The following is a 22,494-nucleotide window of genomic DNA, read 5'->3' as shown; positions in this document are numbered from 1 at the left end:
GACTGTCAGGAAGACCCTCTGCAATCCAGTTCATCAACTGATATTGGTTTCGAGTAGAGGGCCAAAGATAATTCACAGACCAGCACGTGTCAATCATGGCCTGCATGAGAGATAAAGGCATGAACGTTCCTCTTCAACTCGGTCTAAACTAAGCTGTCCTGGTAAAGTTAAATAACTAAAACTCATCCTCGTTTCAGTTTAAATGCATTTGTCTGGTCGAACCTCAGCACTGGATATAACTGTCCTGGGGCAGGCCCACAGGTCATGCTGGGGGGGGGGGTCAACAAATGAACCCACATGCTCAGGTGTAGTCCTCCAAATGTCCACCGTTAAGATTAGGCGTTGAGATCCTGTGGTTAGTGGTTAGGATAAGCAGTCAGGTTGGAGTTAGTTTCTAAAGTCTCTGTTTAAGGTTAGGCCTTAAAAAACGGTGCTTAGAGAAGATGACCAGGCTGGATGCCCATAGTCCCCTGTTGCCAGATCCTGAAATTGTTCTGTAGGCTATAACTGATAGTAACGCTCCCAGGAGATCCCGAGACAGCTGCACAAATGTCTACGCTGTTTTTGTACGACTTTTTGGCTGTTTAGATCAATCAAGTGGAAATGCCATGTGGCTGTGCCGTTACGAAGAAGTGTGACAACCATGAGATGTTCTGTGTCATACTGACTGCTTGGAATTTGTTGTACACCTGCTCAAAATCAGCCACCAGCTCCTTATCTTTTCTCCACGTTTAGCAGCAAGTTTTCCTCAGCAAGACTGTTCTTTCCCGGGAGCTCTCACCGCTGTTTGCAATCCAGTTGCAAAAATCACTGTGTTGTTCTCGCTATGTCTGTGGATGCGGTGATTGGTGTGCAGCATGAACAGGAGGGGACTGAGCACACAACACTGGGGAGCTCCAGTTTTGAGCACCACAGTGGGGGAGGTGTGACTGCCAACTGTCACACCAGGAAGTGTGGCACTCAGTTTGCCAATTAGTTTCTTCAGGGAGATTCTATTGAATGTTGGGCTCAAATCACTGTATTCAGAAATAGGTGTTATTTTCGAAGCGCGGGACTATAGATTTGAGGGCAGCGGGAGTTGGATCCTCTGCGGATCGATTGTTTCTAAATGCAAAGCGATGAGGGTCCAGACTGGCTGGGATGCCAGTCAAAACAACTCATCCGAATTGAGGTGATTGCCACAGTGCAGTATTCATTTAGACAAGACACTGCAGACTTTCCAGGTATAGGGATAATGGTGACTGCCTGGAAGCAGGTGAGATGCCGGCAATAGCATCAGCTAGCTGATCGGCACATGTTTTTAGTACACAGCCAGAGATGTTTTCATGCCCAGCAGGTTTGCTCATATTCACACTCAGCGGGATTCTTCTCACATCCACTGCAGATACTGATCATGCCAAGATCCAAAGAGCTCTCTAAGGCCCTCAGAAAAGGCTGCAAATGCCCATGAGATTTTATAAGATCTCAGAATATTTTGAAATAAATAACTTTAAGGAACTACTAGAGGTCTAGATTTCACAAGCGTGACCGTTTTCAGGACTGGTTGGTTGCCGCAACAAATTTAGCCCAATCGCAGACTATAAAAAGAAGTCTGCAACAATCCCAGAATCTCATTAGAGCATCTGCAGATAACTCCTACAGCTGATCTTGGTGGTGATTCATCTACAGTCACAAAGATATTTTTACAGAGTTCAACCACATGAGAGGTGCGCTTAAAAAAGAAAACACAGAAAAGAAACTGAGAAAAAAAACAGATTTGAAGTGAAAACAGCGGTGCGTGCTTGAAAATCGTCAGACATATCGCAACTGGTAGGGAGGCACCTACAAGTTACTGCTGTGAACTGGGGCAGAGTTACAAGCTTCTGAAGCCAAGGGTGTATTTTATTTTTCAAATATCACATCTATTGATGTTTTTGACAAAGCAGTAGGTGCGATCAAAACGTTTTAGGATCATCTTCATAAAAATCAAGAACCTAGACTGAAATATATCGGCCCGGTCTCACAGTCAGGGTCACCTTCATGGGCACGTCCAGACGAATTCCAGCACCGCTGCTATTTTTAGGTCTTTACCTGGAAGAACCGTTTTACCACCACAAACTGCAAACTTGTACAGAGAGGGAATATAAGGTGTGTGCTTAAAACCCACTCGAATTTCATGTGGAGTTCATGGAAGCGCTGGTCTCCAGTTACGCATGAGCAGTTTTCAGTTTCCAAGCCAGAAGGCAGCACCATCACGTGAGGATGGAGACCAGGAGAATATTTGCGTGTATGTGTTGTATGAAATCATCCCTCAGGCCAAGACTATCAAGCGGATTTCTGCTGTAATGTCCTGAAGCATTTAAGGAAGAACATTAAACAACAAATTGCACTGGGGTGCGCGTCATTGAGGCAGTGTGTGAGTGCATTGGAGTTTCTTGGCCACACCACTGCTACGTTCGCTCTCCTCCTGCTGGACTTGCCAGATTTGCCTCCCTGCAACTTTGTCTGCTTCTTGAAGATAAAAGGAAGCTGGAGGGTTCTGAGGTAACGGAGGCGACACAGTGCAGAGGAACAAGTTAACAAGGAAGACGCTGGCTTTCCACAGGCACATCTAAAGATAGCACCAGCACTGAAAACGATGATCTTTAATGGCAGACTGGCCAATGTTTAAGTTTGGCATGGTTAATGACTTTTAGGCTTTTCTCACATTTAAAAATGTGTTCAAAGAGCAAACATATTTTTTTTGTCCTTTCTCAAGAAATTCCAATCAACTCGATATTGCAACTCTTCAGAGTTTGTAGAGTGCTTTGCTCCCGTCACGTGAACAAACTAAGATCTGCTGACGTTTGCTCAAACTTGCATGAAAGTTTTTTTTTTTAAATGTCCAGTAAGTAAAAAATCTGAATAATCACTAGATCAGTAAGTAATGTAATGAAATCTGATTACTGACTTACGGAAAAGCAATGTCGTGCATTTGCTGTAACATAAGCACTGCAACGTGACTACAATGCTTTGTAACCCCGAACACTATAAAAAGGACACAGAACAGCCAGAAAATAGATAACTTTAACAATTTTATTTGTGAAAAACTACAAGCAAAATTCATAAATAGACATTTCTATTTGAAGCAGAGGAAAATGATCGGGTTAGCCTATAAGCGCAAAGTCGTGCACATGCCAGAAACATGTATTAGTTCAACATTATAAGCTAGACAAGGAGCTGTGATCTGCTGAAAATGCTGAGTACATTTCCACACCAGGAACATAATGTGACCATTTCACAAGGGAAAACAATGACACATCAGCTATAAGTTTAAAAAAAAAAAAAAAAAAGAAAGAAAGAAAAGAAGAAAGAAAAAACTAAAACTGGATTAAACAAAGAATGGATTATTGTTCTCTCCCTACTTTTTTTTTTTAAATTTTTCTTTTAAACAGAGCAATAACTTTAAAAGCATTGTACAAGACATCGTTATAGGAAGAAATGAGTTTGTATAATACACGTAATTGGAATTCACGGTTAAGGTTATACAGTCAGTAAACAAGCATTCTATATTTGGGTCTGACAAACAAAGCTAAAAAAATGTAACCATCTTTACACAGTAAATTAAGGTTACTGGTCGCACACAAGAACAGAACTGCTTGCGCGGGAAGGAAACAGGAAACAAAAAAAAAGACTTCAGCTCCAATGCCAGTATTCATAGTGTTTGCTTTTGCACCTTTTTAAAATTCTATATACAAGCAATAATTCATATACTCAGCAAATGGCCCATTTGTCAATAATTTAACCATGAATCCTTTCTGTTGGGAGTACTCAGTCAAAGTGAATGTGGTTGCAGATAAGGCAGGTGAAAAGATGGCTTTTTAGGCCCATTTCTAACCGATTGCATTACAAAGCAGGGTTTCATTCTCTGTAAAAATTGGACAAAACATTTCCCCTCTGACCAGCAGTCCCACTTTTTTTTAAAGTTCTATTCACATTGCTTTTCCTCACTTTGAACACTGATTCCATATTTGTATGCAATAAAGTACATAATTACATATTAACCATCGCTCAGAAGCAGAAAAAAATAAACACATCTCCTGGACTGACAACACACATGATTATCATCCCTACGTGTGACTCTGGAAAGCGTTTGAGTGTACACAGATCAAATCCTGCCCCTCACTTCCTAGGAGGGTTTTTTAGTTTTGGGGTGGAGGGGGGGTAAAGGAGGGGACGGTTACCTCTCGTAACCTGGCTTTTAGTTGCTCTGGGAGCGGCTCAGTTTGTGAGCTGGGGCCTCCGTTAGGGGAGCTGCATGTACAATGGTAGTCCAGCAGAGCGAAGAGGGGCTCGCTAAGGCCAAAGTCTTAAGACCCAGAGCTCTTCCCACGCCCACACTGCTTCTCACTGTGTGCACGACGAGGCAACATCCACCACTGCGTGTGGAGCTGTGGTTTTCCCTCGACTCCGCTCACAGCATGATGACCTCTGCCCCAATTTAGCCACGCACAAAGATGAGTGGACAATAAGAACACCATTTACATGGATTATATTAGTCTTTATTTAAACTGTTATTCATCTCACACATTAGATAATTGCATTTCAAATTGTTATTCATCTGTCTATGTATCATGTCATTATGAAATTCCTTTGGTCCTTCAATAAATAAAACTAAGATATCATATACACATTTATTCTTTATACAATTTCATACAGTTAAAAGGAAATTATGTTGGTCTAGTATCAGCTAAGGTGAACGTGAATTAAAACCCTTAAATAAGCCTTGCTGCATTAAAATTGAAAGAACAATTGTCTTCTATTTAACTACTGCAATATTGTTTTGCCTTCAATGACAGGAGTCTTAAATTAATACAAATAAAAACAAGTCAATTGAATTGTCAATCTTTGTAAATTGTTCTCGTCTCTGCACTCTGTTTTCTGGGTGGACTTCAGGACCACAAAAAAAGAAAAGAAAGAAGGTGGAGGAGGAAAAATAAAATAAAATCGACTCACAACAGCTTGACACAACAGGTCTATTTTTACAGTTCGATATGGTTTTACCAAGTGGAACTGCTTTTAACCATCATTCAGTCACAACAGAAAATGCTCTGGCTCCTCACCAGCTGAGAGGACAGCTCTGCCTGCAGCCAGAAAACTCAATATTTAAGTACCAAATGCAGAAAAATATTGACAGCTTTTAGTGTTTTACACAACAGCCTACACTGTACAGTTAAAGACATAAGATACTGTATAAGAGATCTGCTATAGCATACTAAATCATAGACAATCTAGTTGAAAAAGTCAGGTGTCTGAACTTTAGGTGACCTTCTTCTGATGCACAATGACCTGTACAGAAAAAGTAGATGGACCTGGAGGTCCCGACAGTGTTCAGCGAGACAGTGTTGTTGAGAAAAGTGAATGAGAATTTGATTCATCAGCACTTTGTCACATTGAGCGAATGGGCAATCCCAGATCTGCAAAACCGCTTCACAGTGTATCTAGCACCAGTGTGTGTATGTGTGTGAGTGTATATGTGTGTTGTATCTGACGTGTGTGTGTGTTGTCCTATTGTTTTCAGACTGTAGTAAAAACACTGAAGGAACGATCGATCTGCAGAGCTACACAGCAAAGCTTCAACATAAAAAGGAGAATATCAAAGTATACAGGTGCAACAGGTAATAAATAAAGGTAATAATAGTTTTAAAGTTATTAAAAAAAGTGGTGGTTATTGTGCCCAGCGGAGAATTCTTCTTTACAAAAACAAAACAAAACAAACAAACAAACAAAAAGTTGACTTGGCCTCACATCCACGTACAAATATAAAACAATACATACAAGTGTCTGGATGCTACTGGGGAGGGGGTTGAGGGGAAGGAATGAGGGTGTTATTCCGTGTAGGCCACCTCTCCTCGCCTGTGCCACAGGTGTAACCACGAGGGATATTTGCCAAGCGGGGGGCGCTTGTTTTCCGTAAAAGATGGCACCTCACTGTTCCTCTTAGCATCAAGGGGAGATCGTGGAATGAAGGCGGGTCGGCGATGGGAAAAGGTGAAATCCCTCCCCCTGTGGGATCCATAGTGTCCAGAAACATGGGGAAAGGGGGGAGCGGTGCAAGGGTGGGTCATAGGTGGTGGAGGATGGCAGCGGGACCTCAGAACGATTCGTCATGCCCCACAGAGAGATCCCCTTTTGGGGTGGAGGCGCGTGACGAGCCCTTGTCCATGCTCTCGGAGCCGGAGCTCTGGTGCTGCTGTTCGGAGCCCGCGCTGGATGTGACGGTGGATGAAGATGTGGAGGAGGAGCGGGTCTTCTCCTTAAAGTCTGTTATGATCACCGTGACGTTCCCTACGGTGATAGCCAACTGCTGGGCAGTACTCCGGTCAATGTTCTTCAGTTTGGGCCTGAGGAGAAGAGAAGGAGAAAAACTAAATATTAGTAGTCACAATTGCCAACTACAACATGTGCATCTCAGCAACAACAATGGGAGGCTTCCAGCACTGTGGGGGTGGTTACACTAAATTGCTCAATTCATCGGGTGACACATGCACAGTCAGAACAAGTGCATCAAAAGTAAGAGTGGGCGTTTAGTGTAAAAGATCATTTGTGAATCAGCTGAGCTTTCCCACTAACCTTGTGCTAGATGAGTTTCTCTGACCAGAACTACTGCATAGTCATACAAGTTAAACCACGTGCTCTGTGAAACACATGCAGAGCAGGGGAGTGGGCTACGCACCTGGAAATGTGAGAGTTCTTGTTGGTCTTGGTTGCTGATTTGCCAGACTGTATGCTGTGTTTGTCACTGGGTGAACTCTGATGGCTGTCAGATTTGGGTCTGGAGGAAAACAAACGCACACAAGTGAGGATTGATATCAGCACCACTGCAGGCATGCAGAAACATGCGCTGTGATTCGTACGCTGACCTGGTCTTTTTGCTGCTGGGCTTCTTCGTCAGAGCTGGGCTGATCTCCTTCTCTCTGTCGGGTTTGTCTTTGATTGGCTGCTCCTTGTCGCTCTTTTCCTTCTCAGGAGTGTCTCCCTCTGGCCTCACTCTCTCTGGACGTTCGACCTGTGGGCGTCCTTCTCCGTTGGCTCGCTCTCCTTCACCCTCCGGGCGCTCCTTGTCTATGCGCTCGCTCCTCTCTCTCCGCTCCTTCTTGGGTGGGGGAGGCATCGGGTATTGCTGAGCCACCTGCTGGGCAACCAGCTGGGAGTTGATCCGGGGTTTCCTGTGGAGGAGATCCAAGGCACAAACATGGATTAGCCTTGTAGTAGAGCTGTGAACTGACTTTGGCCACAGACCAACGTGGTCATGCTACGGCTGACGAAGAGAAGCGACTGAACGTGGAGGTCAGCGGGGGGGGGGGGGGGGCTTGCTGCTCCCAGCTGCTGCACAGGCAGGTTTCTGCAGCCGCTTCCTGGCGGAGCAGCTCTATTTTAGGACTAATCTCATTAGCTCGCGGTCGTAATAAAATGAATGCACAGGATCACAAGGTGGGACATTTGCAGCACGTCACTTAGGTCCTCTAATCTGATTACTGTCGGGTTGGCCCAATTTGTCACAGATTGAGATTCAGCTGGACGTGGTATTGCTGCTCCCTCTCAGTGAGCTCACCAGCAACCACAGAGCCCTTTTTTTATAACTCATTTGAAAACACAAATAATCACAAACCGCAATCTGACTGAGCATTCTTATTCAGCAGAGACAATAAACACAAGGAAGATAAATGTCACAAGCAACTTCTAATTAACCAGAGAGGGAGGTTCACATAAAACAATTTGTTTCTGAAAACATCTTTTCTGTGGTCTCACGCCACAGAACTGCTGAATAGGGAAGTTGTGAGGTAACCCAAAGTCGGAGGGACTGAGCCAAAACACACACCTGCTGCATGATGAACATCAGCTGACAGCATCTGGGGGAGGGGGCGGGGGCACTCGGGGGAGAGGGAAAGATGCCTGTAGTCTTCCAGAGACTCAGCAGAGACCAAACCGCAGCCAGCAACATGGATAATCACAAGCCAGCACTGGGCAAGCGTGGTGAGGAGTAAACCACAAGTACGATCACACACACACACAAACATGCACTCGAAAAGCTTAGCGTGCAAACAAACAGCCGGGCACAGCTTAATGGCTGCTCAGGGGCCCTTTCAACAGGAACAAGTTCTACTAGTTAGATGTGTATACCCAACCTTTCCAAAACCATTTCTAATCTTGGCAGGAAGTTTCTTTCTTTCTTTCTTTCTTTCTTCTTTTTTTGCAACAATACTCCAGCAGAGCAGAAGGCAGCCCTCATCCCTTGACCTCTGACTGCTTTAGTAAACCTGTGGTCACGGAGTGAGGCTTGAAAGTTGTAGAAACTCTGCTGGTCCAAGTATCAGTCCAGACAAACAAGGGTTACTGCTGGAAACTGAAGCTGTAGTGTGTCAGACTGTTTTAAGTGGCTTGCAGTAGAGAGTGGTTTTCAGACAGCAGCTTAAGTGGCAGGCCTCAGTGTTTCAATTTAGCAACATCATATTGCCACTCCTGTTACTCTTGTTTCTGCACTTAAATCCTCGCACATCTTTCACAATTGAATCTCCGCTCTCCAAGTCTCCCAACCTTTTAGTGGCCCGCTGCTTATAAACTCAGAGCTGTGTCCATCTTTTCTGGTTTTTTTCTGCTGATTCGCTCCCAATCCTCAACTGCTCCATCAAGCTCGTTTATTCTCCTCCTGCTGTGAACTATTACAGAGTGAGAAGGAGAGGGTGGGGACCCGCAGCTGATCAGAAGACAATCAATTGGGGTATAATAGAGCATCATGTTGTAATGCTTGCACTACATTTCAATCAATACAGCAGCTGTGCTGAATGCTGATGAGCCCTGGGCTGTTGATCCAGGATCCATTAGCTGCTGTGGTTCTCTGGAGCCCGTTTTCTTTCCCCTCCTACCTGCTGCCCCTGTGTGTGGCCTCGTTTTGGGAGTGTTCTGTGGGTGAAAATTAAAGCTGGGAGAAATCTCATCTTTATAATTGCCAACCCTATCCTATTCCCATCAAAGAGATCCCAATTCCACTTTAATTTGGAGTAATTACTTCCTGTGCTGAGTATGAGAGGTCCTAATTGGAAAAGCCAAACTAAACTCAGCAAAGCTTTTAAATACAAAGTGATGAATTTAGTAACTACAGTAATGGACTGGATGTTGTGTGTCACATCTCCAGGGAGATAAAGCGTAATGTTCGATGACATTAACATGAATTCCTGACATAGGATTTTCCTTGTCCTGTCTCGATGGTTCTCTATGGGAATTCAACAGATCTCTGGACCTCATTCAGTATCATCATCGTGCTGGAAATATGCACAGCTAACAAAATATGAGAACGTATTCAAGGTTTTCACTCAACCACATATAAAAGACAAAAAAATAATAAATCTACTACTTTAACCCACCGCCACGAGTAAACAGACAGGATCCAACAGGACCAGATATCATTCTTTGTGGCAGCCAGTGCTGTGAGTCAAGGAGGTGGTGAATGAGTGAGTGACTGATAAGCCCATTGCAGAATTGATGCCCTGGTCAGAGCTTGAGATTTGTGTCGACAGCACTGGTGGCAGCAGAAGCAGTCCTGCTGGTTAGCCGGTGATTCAGTGCCAGCTGTAAGTCAGCCATGAGCTGTTGCTGGCATGACAGAGCCACTGCTCTCTTTACCCCATTATTTATTCACTGACCATACATCGTGACTTTGCACACTGCTGCTCTGTGGCTCATTAACACGCCGTTCTGCATGACACTACGGTGTGTGCTACTGGATTTCATGAAATAATAGAGGCCCTGAAAAAGTCTCCTGCTTAAAAACCATTACGGTTCATTACTGAATTATTCCACATTGTTGAACATGGGAGTGTACTAATTAAACTACAACACCGCTAAAATTACTTTTACAAGTGAATATCCAAATCAAATAAGAAGCATCTATATAGCACAAAGGAAAATGGATACTGGGAGTAGGACCAAAAGTAAACCCCAGGGTCCAATTGCAGAAATTGCTCCAACCTCCCACTGCTGCCAATATATTCCTGGTAAAGTGTGTGTGTGTGCGTAGGTGTCAAGTGTGTAAAGCCTGCTGTTGAATCATTTCCCACTGTGAGGGCTTACAGCATATTACCTCCCCTTCACACAACAATAGGCTGTGATTGACAGCTCCTCCCATGCTTGCCTCCAAATTCCACAGACCGGGGGGGAGGGAGGAATGGGGAGCCTCCCTCTACGGGATGCCCTGAAATAACTATCATCATGCTTAAAAGCTCCTAATTCAGTCAGACTGACACCCATAGTTAGACTGCTCCACTCAGCCTGAACTGTCACAGAGGCAGACACACCTCTGCTCAGCTGGTGCTCTCACTGGTCAGGAGCAGCCGATACTTGCCAGCCAGGAGCAAAAGCTGAGGCTGCTATTTCAGAGGCAACTCTTTCTACAGAAACTAAAAACAATGAGCCTGAGCACTTCACAGAGAGAGACTAATGAAGAGAGGGAATGAGCGATGGAGAGTGCGATATACAGACAGACACAGAGAGTGAGAGAGAGAAGGAGGAAAGCCCTCATTAACACAGCTCTTTTATTTGAAGTGCTGTGGAGGACAAGCAATTATTTCCTGCCAAACTGAGTGAAAGCAGCGGCAGACAGCTGAGCGAAGAGGAGAGAGAGAGTGAGACAACTAAGAGACAACAGAGTTCTTTGGCCGAGGCCAGCCCGCTAAAGAGCCAGGCTATTAAACGTCACCCACTCCCTCATTCAGATATCAGCGCAGCAACAATGGGGGCTTCCTTTTCTTCAGTGATCTACAAAGTTGTTCTGCAACTTGAATCCTGCATACATTCATGGCCAACCTGAGTTTCTCCACTCACAGCTGAAAGACTAGAGAGCCTCAGCCTGGAGCACATGTTTCAGATCCTGCATCTGAGAATGTCACGGGCTTTTAACATCTCGATCAATGGAAATCACACCTTATTTTTAAGTAATCGATTGTCCCACTCTGTTAACCTCATTATTCTAAATGATTCACAAACACAATTAAGAGGCTGATATTTGCTACACGTTAAATCATATTATTCTAGTTATTTTATACATAAATGATAATAGACCCAGAACTAACAAGATGTCGAATGCACATCTTTATGTGCTTTTATAAAAATAAAAACTACATCAACTGGTTATCCCAGCACTATAACCACAGAGTAATAACCAACAGGCTTCATGTCCTGAGCAACAAATTCCAATAATCATCCTGTGACATCACCTTCACGTTTTGATGGGAGAGGAGGCTTCGAACTAGTATGGTTTGAGGATAGCTGCTGCAGCCAAAGCATATTCAAATATGCAAATTACAGGATGTTCACACTCAAAGTAGATGAGTTAGTATACAGGTTTCTGACGATATGACTGTAGCATGCAAATTGCTTGCAAAGTTTTATTCATTAGTTCATTTATTTTTTTAGACAACCCCTTTTAACAAAATGCAGCCACACTGACAGGAAAAAAAAAAATCTTGTGCTCCTCCCAAAATGAAAAGTAACACATTCATCCTGCAAGGCTCCATCCATTTTCTTCTTGTGAAAATGAGAAGGACAACTGTCTGACTAATAACAGCTTATGACAGCATACTGCCAAGTAATCAACCCCAAGACCTGGAAATTATAGCCCTACTGATGCTCTACATGCACACATATTTCTCAGCAGTTCCTTTATGCTTGGATCTTTCTGTAGCCACCCCTGACTAGAGTAAGCACAGGCCAAGAGGTGACAGTGCTGCCATGAATGTGGTTACTATAAGGTGGTGATTTGTCTGCACAGTTTCTCAGTCTGTTGTTTAATGCTCGTCAGTCTCTCTAGACTTTCTATGACAAGCAGTTCATGGGACCTGCCTACTAAACTGTTTGGTCTAACTGCTAATAAGATTTTCTCTGAAATGATGCGTAAAGTGGTATCTTCACGTCTAAGGTGATAAGGTGAAAAAAAGTCATAATTCCTGTGGATTGCATGTTATTCATCTATAGCACATCCCACCATTATATTTAAGGAAAGTTAAAGCAAATTCAAACATAAAATCTATCAGCAAGATTTTTTTATTTTAATGAACTGTCACTTTGTTTGGCTGGAAAGAATTTACTTTAACTAGCAAATAATTCCTTCAGGCAAAAAAGGAAAAAAAACATTTACAAAAATGTGTAATAAATAAGTAAAAGTACAAGGCGACAGCTTCAGATTTCAGAACAAAACCCAAAGACGTTCACTGCTTAGCACTTATTAAAGTCACCTCATGCTTTATAGCGTTCTTGTTCCGCACAGCTGCCCCCATTGAGCACTGCATGGTACCACATGAACCAGAACCCAACCTGCTACAGGTTGGAACTGCAACTCACAGCAAATCTTTCAGAGGTTCTGAAGCAGTGAAGTTTTCAGTAACCAGACGGAGACCGACTGAAGAGGCAGCTGACTAAACACTGATCAGAAAATCTATGCAATCACTAAAAATGGCATTTTCAGTCTAAATAATCACAAGATCTGTCACCAATTGCAAAATATGTAGTTTTCCTTAGTTGCTGTAGTAAATCCAACTGTTGGATCACGCATCCCTGGAAGGCTATTCCAGTGAAGTTTCACAAAGAACGTGACTTTTGACCTTACAGATTTATCAAAAAACATGACAGTATCATTTATCAGCAGAAACTGGAAGTGGGTGGCACCTCCCTGCCTGCGAGTACAAGTGAACCTTGGTGCCAAGAACACCTCTCTCAAGGCGTTTCTGAGATATTGCATTGACAAGAATGATCAGCAACCTGAAAAATAATGCCTTCGGCTCACGACACTCTTGCATAAATATGTGAAAGTGGGACACTGAATATAATTTGATGCCTTTTAATATAGCTGCATAGCCCACCATGGTAAAGAATGTGTGAGAAACACTGGCCTTAACTGACCCAAATACAGTATGTACCTTATTTAATGTGAATTTAAATTGAGAAATTACATATACAAATTCCACTGAAGTGCAGAGCTTAGGCTCCCAGTGATGAAATTTTGCACCTGAAGAGACTGGAGCAGTGCTGTCACCTCCAGCCATCCATGGGTAAAGTAATGTGTGTAAGTGAGTGTGCTGCAGAGGCCGAAGCACCTCAAGAAGAGCCTGGGGCTATAGCACTTCTCAAATCATTCTCACTGCCCACCAGAAGCATTAAGCATTCAGCCCTTCATCTGCTCCTTCCACTCAGGATTTTGAGGGCTTAATGTTCGAATCACTTCTTCACTTCTTGTCTCCACCACAAACATCTTAAGAAAAAGCAAGCAGCCAGAAATAGTATTTTTCCCCAGTGGTAGCTACCATATAATGCCATATCATATCAGTTAAACTACAGGCTGCAAACAATCACAAGGAACTCTGATTCAACAACAACCCACTTGTTTTTCAGTCAGCTTTTACTTGACTCTAGCTTGTGTGTGTGTGTGTGTGTGTGTGTGTGTGTGTGTGTGTGTGTGTGTGTGTGTGTGTGTGTGTGTGTGTGTGTGTGTGTACACAAGCAAGTGTTCAGATTTGAACATGACTGAATACAGTGAATACCTGTTTTTATTCAGTTTACTTAAAACTACTTTTCAGTTCAACTACTTTTAAATTTCACACTTTGTGTTGGCACATAAAGCATAACTAGTTTTGTTTGATTATATTAGAAAAATAAACACAGAGAAGACAATAAAAAGGGAGGAATAAAACGTTCCTGGAGAACACTGTGATAACTGTTAATAACATGAACACACAAAGAACTGCCCAACATTATTTAGCTAGCGCAATGATATTTTACAGCCTGCAGCTACAATCTGAAATCACACGAAGAGCAGTAGATATGAAATGTTAATTATTGATAGTTAAACTGGAACATACAGACTTTGCAAACAAATTCTACACAACCCATTAATCTAAATTTTAAAAGCCTCTGATTCACAACTAGGAGATAAATTAGCACAAAAGCCCAATTAGACATGCATTAAGAATAAGGCTGCATGTTTTTGGCAAAAAAAACCATAAATGGTATGATATAGCACAATTTTTCATAAACTTAAAATTCAGGCAGTTACTGATGTTTAAACAATTCTCTAAATATAATTAAAATGAAAAGTAAATGAATGGATTATGGTTGCAGAGAGCTTTAGTCCTGGATTAGCAGGTCTTTTTGACAGTAAAGAGCATCTCCTAAGGGCAACTGCCTATCCCACCCAATCTGCTTCTGTTATGGGGAGTCTTGAGGGTAAAGACAGGAATGATGAGAATCCCAGGCTACAAAAGGCTTGTGTTCCTCAGGAGACCTGCACTGTAGCCATGGGGCAAGAGAAAGAGATGAGCCGGCAGCCAACTGCTGTGCACCGCTTAAACTGGACTGCATGAGAGACCCTGAGCGATCCAGACACAAAGGCAGCTGCAGGCAGCTACAAATCCTTCCTCGGGTTTAGCTACGAAACCCTGAGAGTTTTACTTCCTCTAGACTCATCTTGTTAACTTTCAGTCAGCCTGACTCAAGCTGTAAATAGAGTATGTTTAGGCTTTTAAGTAGGGGGCAAAGTACACCTCTGTGAAGGAAAGGCATGCACTTGATTTATAACAAGGAAAAAAACAAAGGAGCTTTGCAGAAGAAGAAAATCTGTTACTTGGAAAATCAGAGCAACAGATCAGCGTTTTTTTTCTTGTTTCTTTTAAATTTTAACTTTAATCTATAGCTTAAATTAAAATCAGATTTCTCACCTTACTGAAAACTTTAAAAGTGTCCTGTATTTTCTTTTGCTATAAATACCTGAAGATTTGCTGTTTTATGTGTATATACACACACATGTATATGTGTGTACACACAGTGAAACAAAGAATGCTTTTATTGTGGGTCTGGTCTCAGTTTCAGAACCACAGACATTACCCCCCTAGTTTCTATGAATTAAAAAATAATAATCTACTCATGGTCCTCTGTGGATTTGCCACTGTGTTTCTATCAAATTTTATTAGGTGTTCTATATAGACATTGGGTTCCTTGAAAGCACTGACACTTTTATCCTCATACAACAATAGAACAACAAGAAATGACATTCTGAGAAGAATTCACTGAAATCACTCCAAGATGTCTCAACTTTTCTCCAACAACTCTAAGTGTTTTGCACCATGCTGACTGCTGTGGGCATGCATTTCTGCTTCTCCCAACAGCCCAAAGAGAGTCTGTATACCTTTATGTGTGTTTTAAAAGATAGTATAATGGACAAATTTAAAGCACAGAAGTCTAATATGTGCAAATAATGCTTTATCTTCACTTTAACTAGCCTTTCCATGACTGACCTTTCAGGCTATGAACAGCGAGGCATCAAGCAGACTGACAGCAAGACATTGCAAAAGCACTGAGCACATATGAGCTTCCTCCATCAGCAGCACTGTCACATTACCCTGTATCACTCATTTGTTTTCCTCTCCACCACCTCTCAATCATTCTCTCTTTGCTCTTTTCCCCACTTCCTAGTCACTTTCTCCTCGTCCATTATCCCCCTCCCATCCTCTATAAATCCTGCAGCCTTTAACTACGTCTCTTCCTCACCTCACTTCACCTCTCTTCTGTTGCTTTGCCACGACTGTTACCCGTCAACTGGATCACTGTATCATTACTGCTGTCCTATCATATTCTTACCCATTCACTTTAGAGAAAACACAGCCTGGTTTGGAATTTCCTGAGGAAAAAAAAATCACTGCGCTGCCAAAGGGGACACAACACCTTCACAGCAGGCTTGTGTTCTCCTTGTGTTCTACAAAGGGAACAACAGTTATCAAGCAAACAAAAACAAGATGTGAGGGAAACACGACATCAAGAGGGCAAAGGTTCTGCCAAGCACGGCAGCCAGGACTCTTTCTGCAGGATTTATTATGCACTATAACCCGTGGCTTGGCAAGACCAAACAATCAACAAGATCAAACCACTAGTAAGGCAGTCGATTCCTAATTCGCTCTCAAACTCGTAAAATTTTGCTGTTCTCTTCCCATGGATGAATAGTGGTGCTAGTGGAAATGGAATAGGCTGTCCAGTCTTTCCCTCCCTGGGTAATGATGCGCTTCACTCTACTTTATCCCCCGGAGACTCTTGGCTCAGTGAGCACATCCCCCTTACAGCCAAACCCCCGCTCTCTTAATACACACACATAAATGTCCAGACATGACGCTCCCCTTCTGTCCCTTTACTGGTCCGTTTCTCTCCTGTCCTCTCCTTCTCCTTACTTACACTTAACAACTCCCCCTCTCTTTGTCCTCACATGCTTTCATTCCTGTATTTTCAGAGGACTCCTCGCTCCCTCACTGTCACAGTCATTTGCGTGCCTCGTCTTTTTCCTGAATGGGAGGAGCCCCTGGATTCAACAGCTCTCTCAACATTTCTCCGTTTTGTCAGATTGCCAAATTGGCTATTGTATTTAATCACTCACACTGCCAAATCCCATGAAGTAATTAAGAACTTTTAAATCCGGCAATTAACATGTAAAGATTAGGGCTACCCGCTCATGCTCAGGGCTTTGGTGCAGATGCTGATAATGCTGGATAAGCAAAAGCAGTTTCCTCTGAGTGGGGGCTGCAGTGGGGGCTTGTGCGAGGGAGTGCGGATATAAATTGAGCGCCCTCTTATGTAATTCCATTATTCCAGACAATCTGCCTTAATGTGACAGTGCGAAAATCCACGCTTTATAATAACCATTTCGTCATAGCATAAGACAGACAAAACACACACAAAGACACATGCAAACGCACTGACATAATTATACTATGTGTGTATAACATATACATATACAAACACTGATGGACTTTCCTCATTTTTTTTAACCCTATATTAAGATTTTGGAGCTAGATATCATTTATATTCCAGCCACTCTGAATCTCCTTGAGGACAATAACTGAGAACATTTGACTTAAATGCAGCATGTTTGCAACAGTCATAAGACACAAGACGAGGTAACATGAAATGCAGCTGACTGGAGAGAATTAGCTTGTTTTCACTTAGAGCCTCACTTGTAAATGTGTGTGTGGGGGTGTGTCATATTTTTTGCTAAATCAAATTAAAAGAAAACAGGAGTGTTCAAAAGAGTTTACATTTTAGGCTAAATACCTGGCTACTAGACTCAAAGATATTTTGTACTTGGAACGCATCACAAAGGATGAAATTTTTAATTACAGTGCTATACTTTCTTTACTTTCATGCTTCAACTTGTCCATCTGCAGTCGCTGCGTTTTAACTAGACTTAACCCAAGTTGAATATTTTCTTTTAAAATGATTCATTAGAGTTTGAGAATTAACTTGTAAGACCTTTGAAAACTATTTTTAAAGGTTCAGGTTCTGCCGCCTTGCTTGAGTCTACGCATCAAATAAGCTGCACATTTGCATTTAAGCTTTTTTTAAACCAAAACGCAGTACTGCATTTTGCTTACGTGTCAGAGACACCCATTTATCCTGTTTTATACAAAGCAGAGATGAAAGCTGCTTGAAATGGTTGACTACAGAGTGGAGATAACAGCGCAGCAGTCAGAGACTGAGGTACCTCAAGACTTCCTGTGATCTCCACCATCAATCAACTTTAGAGGGCTCCTAATGGTTTCTCTCTAGGCCCCGGGGCTGCCAGAGGTACATACCAAACACAACCACAAAGCAAACTGATGCACAGCAACACAGTGTCACATTCACACAGTGATCAGGTTCAGATGCCAGAACCATTTAAATATGATAGCGGCCACCACAAGGGATGCTAATGCAAGACCTACTCCAATTACCAAAGGAGCGGGCACTGAATGCCGAGGCTGAACACCCGGGCTGTTTGGACTTGTAGATTAGCAGGAGGTCAGGTGCAAAAGCAGGGGTGCTTTTTGTTTAAGAGTCAAGAGTGGCAGAGGGTACATTTAGCCTACTTGGGTATCATGTTTCAACACTGAGCTGAACTGGGTCAACAGGTTCGAGTACTCGACTGGGGAAGACGGGGCCTCTCCCTGCATGCTGATGCCACAGTCTTGCTCTTGTTAATGCACATTTTTGTCTCCATTAGCATGAATCACAGGTGAATATCTCACACTTTTCCTTTCGCTGTCAGGGGACAAAGTGTGATTCAGGTCACCATCTCCAAATCCGCAAGACCCATGTCACTTGTGTGTCTCCCATCAACACCAGAGGGGTGTATAACGAAACATGATTGACACGGCCAGGATTTTTTGTATTAGCTGGTTCAACGAAACCGTAAAACCACATGTGCAATAACATGTATCACAACAGTGACTAATAACTTTGTTAACCCAGGCACTCTTCTTCACTGTCTGTGGGTGCTCACATTAATGGGGCTGTCTTATGCGTCATTTACTCGTCCACAGAAGTAACACAAAATGGATCAACTATGCGTATTTAACAGATTTATAATGAATAGCCTACCCCCCCCCCCCAAAAAAATGGCAAAAGCCAAGCCAACACTGGTACTGCAAGTAAGGAAAGAAGGCAACAGAGCAGAAAAAATATTCATACGTAAATATATTTATATCTCCACTCAGTGCACTGTCAGTGCTGGATTTTAATTTGTGATTTGACAGCTGCACATTAGAGCTCTGACACTTTCAAACTGACACATTTAAACATCAGTGCATTCAGCTCTAACACGGTCTTATAGCTGAATGGTAAGAGATGTAGAAATCACTAAGGTTTTTTTTTTGTTTGTTTTTTTGCCAGATCGTAGCTAAATAATTTCTAGTGATTTATAAATCCTGCTGATAAATAGCCTATAAACAAACTGATTAATTTCTAATCTGTGTTTTATGAGCTGTAATTCCTGCAGTGTAAAATGGACTTGGCAGCAAATTAAAAATCTACATAAACACATATATTATCTCTGAATTTTACACTGAAACTCTGAATATAACCTGCATTGGACCAGGTTGCATGCTCAGCATAAGTTGCTATGGTGATCTAAGCAGGCAAAAGGAGAAACACGTGCATGACACTGAAAACTCCCAACATCGATACTGCTTTGTAGTACAGCCCTCTGGTGTCTGGCTTCGTGCACACTGTGAGGATAGGATGCATCAAATTCAACAGAATGAATTATTCTGATACTGGATTCCCAGACCCCCCAGACTCAATACGTAACTAGGAAATAGATACTTTGTTAGCTGGTTACTACCTGTTGTACCCAAACATATTCAATAACAGAGAGTTTTGTGACTGACCAGATGTTGATGGCCAGGACACAGAAAAGGAACTCTATATCGTGGAAGGAGTGAAAAGAACCAGCTTATGCACAATCACCCTGCGCAGAACAAGCTTTTTCAAACTTGCTTTAAAACACAATCATGTCACACTGACTGAATAAATCAATACCCAGCTTCGCTCATCTTGTAGCAAACACAAACCGGCGATCCAAATCAAACTTCAGCAGCGAGGAGCTCTAATTAGCAAACACGTGTGTCCTCATGCATAAACACACATCCAAAGTAGAGCCCCAGATAAAAGCAGCAAGACAAACATCCACACACAGCCTTAAGTGTAAATCATTTAGCTGAGAGCATTTTGCTTCGTCCCGAGCTTTGCCGGAATACATCAAACAGTGAAGAAAAAGATGGCTAATTAGTACTCATTAGAATAAGAGGCAGCCCCACAACTACACAGCTGCATTAATCAAAGGTTAACTATTCAGATCAAACAGGAATGTGTGACAACCACACCGATGATGTCATGCGCTTTACCAAATAGAGAAAACTGGACTGTTGCCAAAGCTTGGTAAATGGGGATGGAACAGGAAGGCTATGACACACTCGTCTCCGCTTCCTGCTTTCATACAGCGTGCTCAGCCTACATCATCAGCTGTGGTCTTAAACTACACGCTGCTGGGAAAAAAAAAGATCAGGGGGGAGGGGAGACTTACAATTAAGATCGGGCTCAATCGTTTGGATTCTCAGCAAACCAGTCTAGTGTTTTCTCCCCATATGTGCCAGGAGTGTCAGACAAGCCGCTTATGGTAAACCACAGCTGTAAAGGTTAGAATGCGAGGGAACTTGTCAACAAACCCGCAAATGACTCATCTGTCTCTCCATTACCACTATGCGACTGGTGACATTAGCACACAAACACAGGTCACGGCACACGCAACTTATCATCAAAAACATTCCCCAGAACAGAAAGAGTAGGCGTGAGTATACACAAAAACGAAAGGGAATCCCGTCAAGAAATTCAAGTTACACAATGATTTCATCTCAGTTTCCCATAAAACAATGCCTTCTGCTGACATCACAGATTTTATTCTGAGTTAAACTTAGGGGAAATGTCTGGAACAGTCACACAAACCCGTTACTATAAATGTTGACATTCATCTAGAGCAATATCTGAGAGCAGATTAAGGAGAAATAAAACAAGTTTGACTTCTGGTTAATAATTTACATGTTTTAGACTGACAAATATGATTTTCGAGACACAGGGCCATGCTTTGAAATCAGAGTGCCTTAAACTACTTGGCACAGGCAGTAAAAAAGTCTGTTAAGACTTTTGAAATGCCAAAAATTCATGTTTAGTTTGCATCCAAACGCCAATCATAACCACAAAAATAAACTTCCCATCAGTCTCAGGCTCAATAAATCCGACTGTATGAGTGTTAAATGACAATCTGCAATCCTACAGGTAGGTGAAAGGCGCGCAGACACATACGCAATTCACCTTGTTTGACTCGATGGGGGGTTAACAAGGGAAAAAAACAAAATACAGCTCCTTCGATGTTGTGGATGCATCGTAGCTGTACAGCTATCATCAAGGACGGTCCCTCTTCCCCACCCCACCCCCTTTGGCTAGTGAAGCACGCAGCCTACCTAGACGGATGCATTAAAAAAAAAAACGCGAAATACAATGTTTAGCACGCATAAGACGAGAAACTACAGATAATCCAGACAGCAGCGGGATGTGTTTGCAAAGACTGTCCATCAACAAGTCCCCATTCACTCACGGACAAATAGGCTGTCGATCAAAGTTGTCATTCCCATAAATTGCGATGCAATGCTGCTGCTGCAGCCAGGCAAGGCAAGGCAAGGGGGGGAGGAGGGGGAGACGAGACGCTCAGACGAGTGGGAGAGCGAGGGAGAACGAGAGCTACGTTACCTTGTGGATGTGCCCTTCCTCACATCGCAGATGCTGCATTTGAAAGCCTCGGCGGTGTTCCTGAAGGTACAGACGCTACAGTCCCAGTAGCCGTCATCAGCGGTTTGTTTGGCTTGTCTTTTTGGCCTTACAAACGACACAAATGTTAAGGTCAAGTTAGTTTCTGAAATACCACAGATATAATTCACGAATAAACAAGAAAGGGGATTGTGACAAACAGAGCGCGTTGTGTAATAAACGAGCTCCTCAGCAAAGCCCGGGGCATGGTGGTGTTGTCATTAATATTGGGTTCGAGTCCCGGCAGTTAGAGCTCCTTGGTTCATAAATCTCCACAGCGGCGGAGCGAGCGACTATCCACAACGTCCGATTGAATCGCCAGCTAGGCTAGCGGGCAGGCAAGCACTGCTAAAATTTTCGGCATCGAAGCTTAGCATGTCGGCTAACAAAACCAATATCAAATAATGCCCATTTCGACATTGACCCTGCAAAAGGCTTCGTCGAGACGCAAGAGCGTTTCAGGGAATGCCAGGCGTATCCTCGGAAAAAATTCCCTTTGTCTGTTAACTGACTGGGCTGTAAAGCAGCGAGTAGCCGCCATAGTGACTGCACTATTCTAGCTAGCTGTGGCATACCAACTGAAAAAGGGAGAAACGATCCCCGTGTGAGAGAAACGCATCCAAATATCGAGCTCAAAACGCGCAAAACAAGTCGAAATCGACAGCGAGCGGTCGCATTACCTGGTAGGGCTCTTTTTGTCACCCATGGTGAAGAACAGTCCTCGAAAATAAGAAGAAAAAGGGCCTCCTTTAATTGTCAGTGAGTGTAGTATGGTCCTGGTAGAGCCGCTGTTGAAGCTGTTGGCAGACAGGCTCCACTCAGTGCTGGCTCGAGGCACGGCACAGCGACTGACTGCACTTCAGCACGTGACCAGCAAACAGCCAATCACATCTTCCATGGGTTTAAAAGTCTGGCTTGGATATTTAGTAGCTATTTTAATAACTACTACAGATATTTGACAGACCGCTCCTTTACCCACACACATACATATCTACAGATTGCAGTGTTGCAGCGCTGATACAGCTTGCAACTCTTGTGATTAAACAAACATACACAGAACTTGTAAAGCGCATTAAAAGCGCTTCAGAAGTTAAATGAGGAAAGAAACAATACAGGGAAACAATAAAGAAACGGAAAGAAACGTTACACTGAAGCTATTCACAGAAAAAAACGACATAGGTTTGCCAAATAGACAAATGTGTGTTTTTTCTTTTTTCTTTTCTTTAATCATGTCAACAATTTGATATTTGCTCCATTTCAATCAATTTTGCTTACACCTTCACCAGGACTGCTTGCTGTTATCTGAATGAAGAAGCCCAGGTACATGCA

General features: G+C 42.8%; 1 protein-coding gene across 1 annotated transcript; it reads right to left on the bottom strand.

Moving 5' to 3' along the window:
* Positions 1 to 3,035: 3,035 nt before the first annotated feature.
* rybpb (RING1 and YY1 binding protein b) lies at positions 3,036 to 22,050 on the bottom strand. The gene is made up of 5 exons (XM_040003105.1): positions 21,846 to 22,050; positions 21,109 to 21,234; positions 6,882 to 7,187; positions 6,695 to 6,793; positions 3,036 to 6,362 (listed from the first exon to the last, which is right to left on the bottom strand). Exons 1-5 carry the CDS (start codon positions 21,869 to 21,871, stop codon positions 6,113 to 6,115), a joined length of 807 nt encoding a protein of 268 aa, XP_039859039.1. The 5' UTR covers positions 21,872 to 22,050; the 3' UTR covers positions 3,036 to 6,112.
* Positions 22,051 to 22,494: the final 444 nt, after the last annotated feature.

The sequence above is a fragment of the Simochromis diagramma genome, unplaced genomic scaffold (genome assembly GCF_900408965.1).
Source record: "Simochromis diagramma unplaced genomic scaffold, fSimDia1.1 OVJJ01000646.1, whole genome shotgun sequence".
In the NCBI taxonomy this organism is placed as follows: Eukaryota; Metazoa; Chordata; class Actinopteri; order Cichliformes; family Cichlidae; genus Simochromis; species Simochromis diagramma.
Note: the sequence above shows the minus strand (reverse complement) of the source record. Positions and strands in the feature narration are given on the sequence as shown.

What these genes read in the sequence shown, in the direction of transcription:
- rybpb (XM_040003105.1), bottom strand. Translation starts at nt 21,871, where the DNA reads ATGGGTGACAAAAAGAGCCCTACCAG. An exon ending in GACAAAAAGAGCCCTACCAG is followed by an intron (nt 21,235 to 21,845) that starts GTAATGCGACCG and finishes GTCGTTTGTAAG; the next exon opens with GCCAAAAAGACAAGCCAAAC. An exon ending in AGGAAGGGCACATCCACAAG is followed by an intron (nt 7,188 to 21,108) that starts GTAACGTAGCTC and finishes TCTCCTCCACAG; the next exon opens with GAAACCCCGGATCAACTCCC.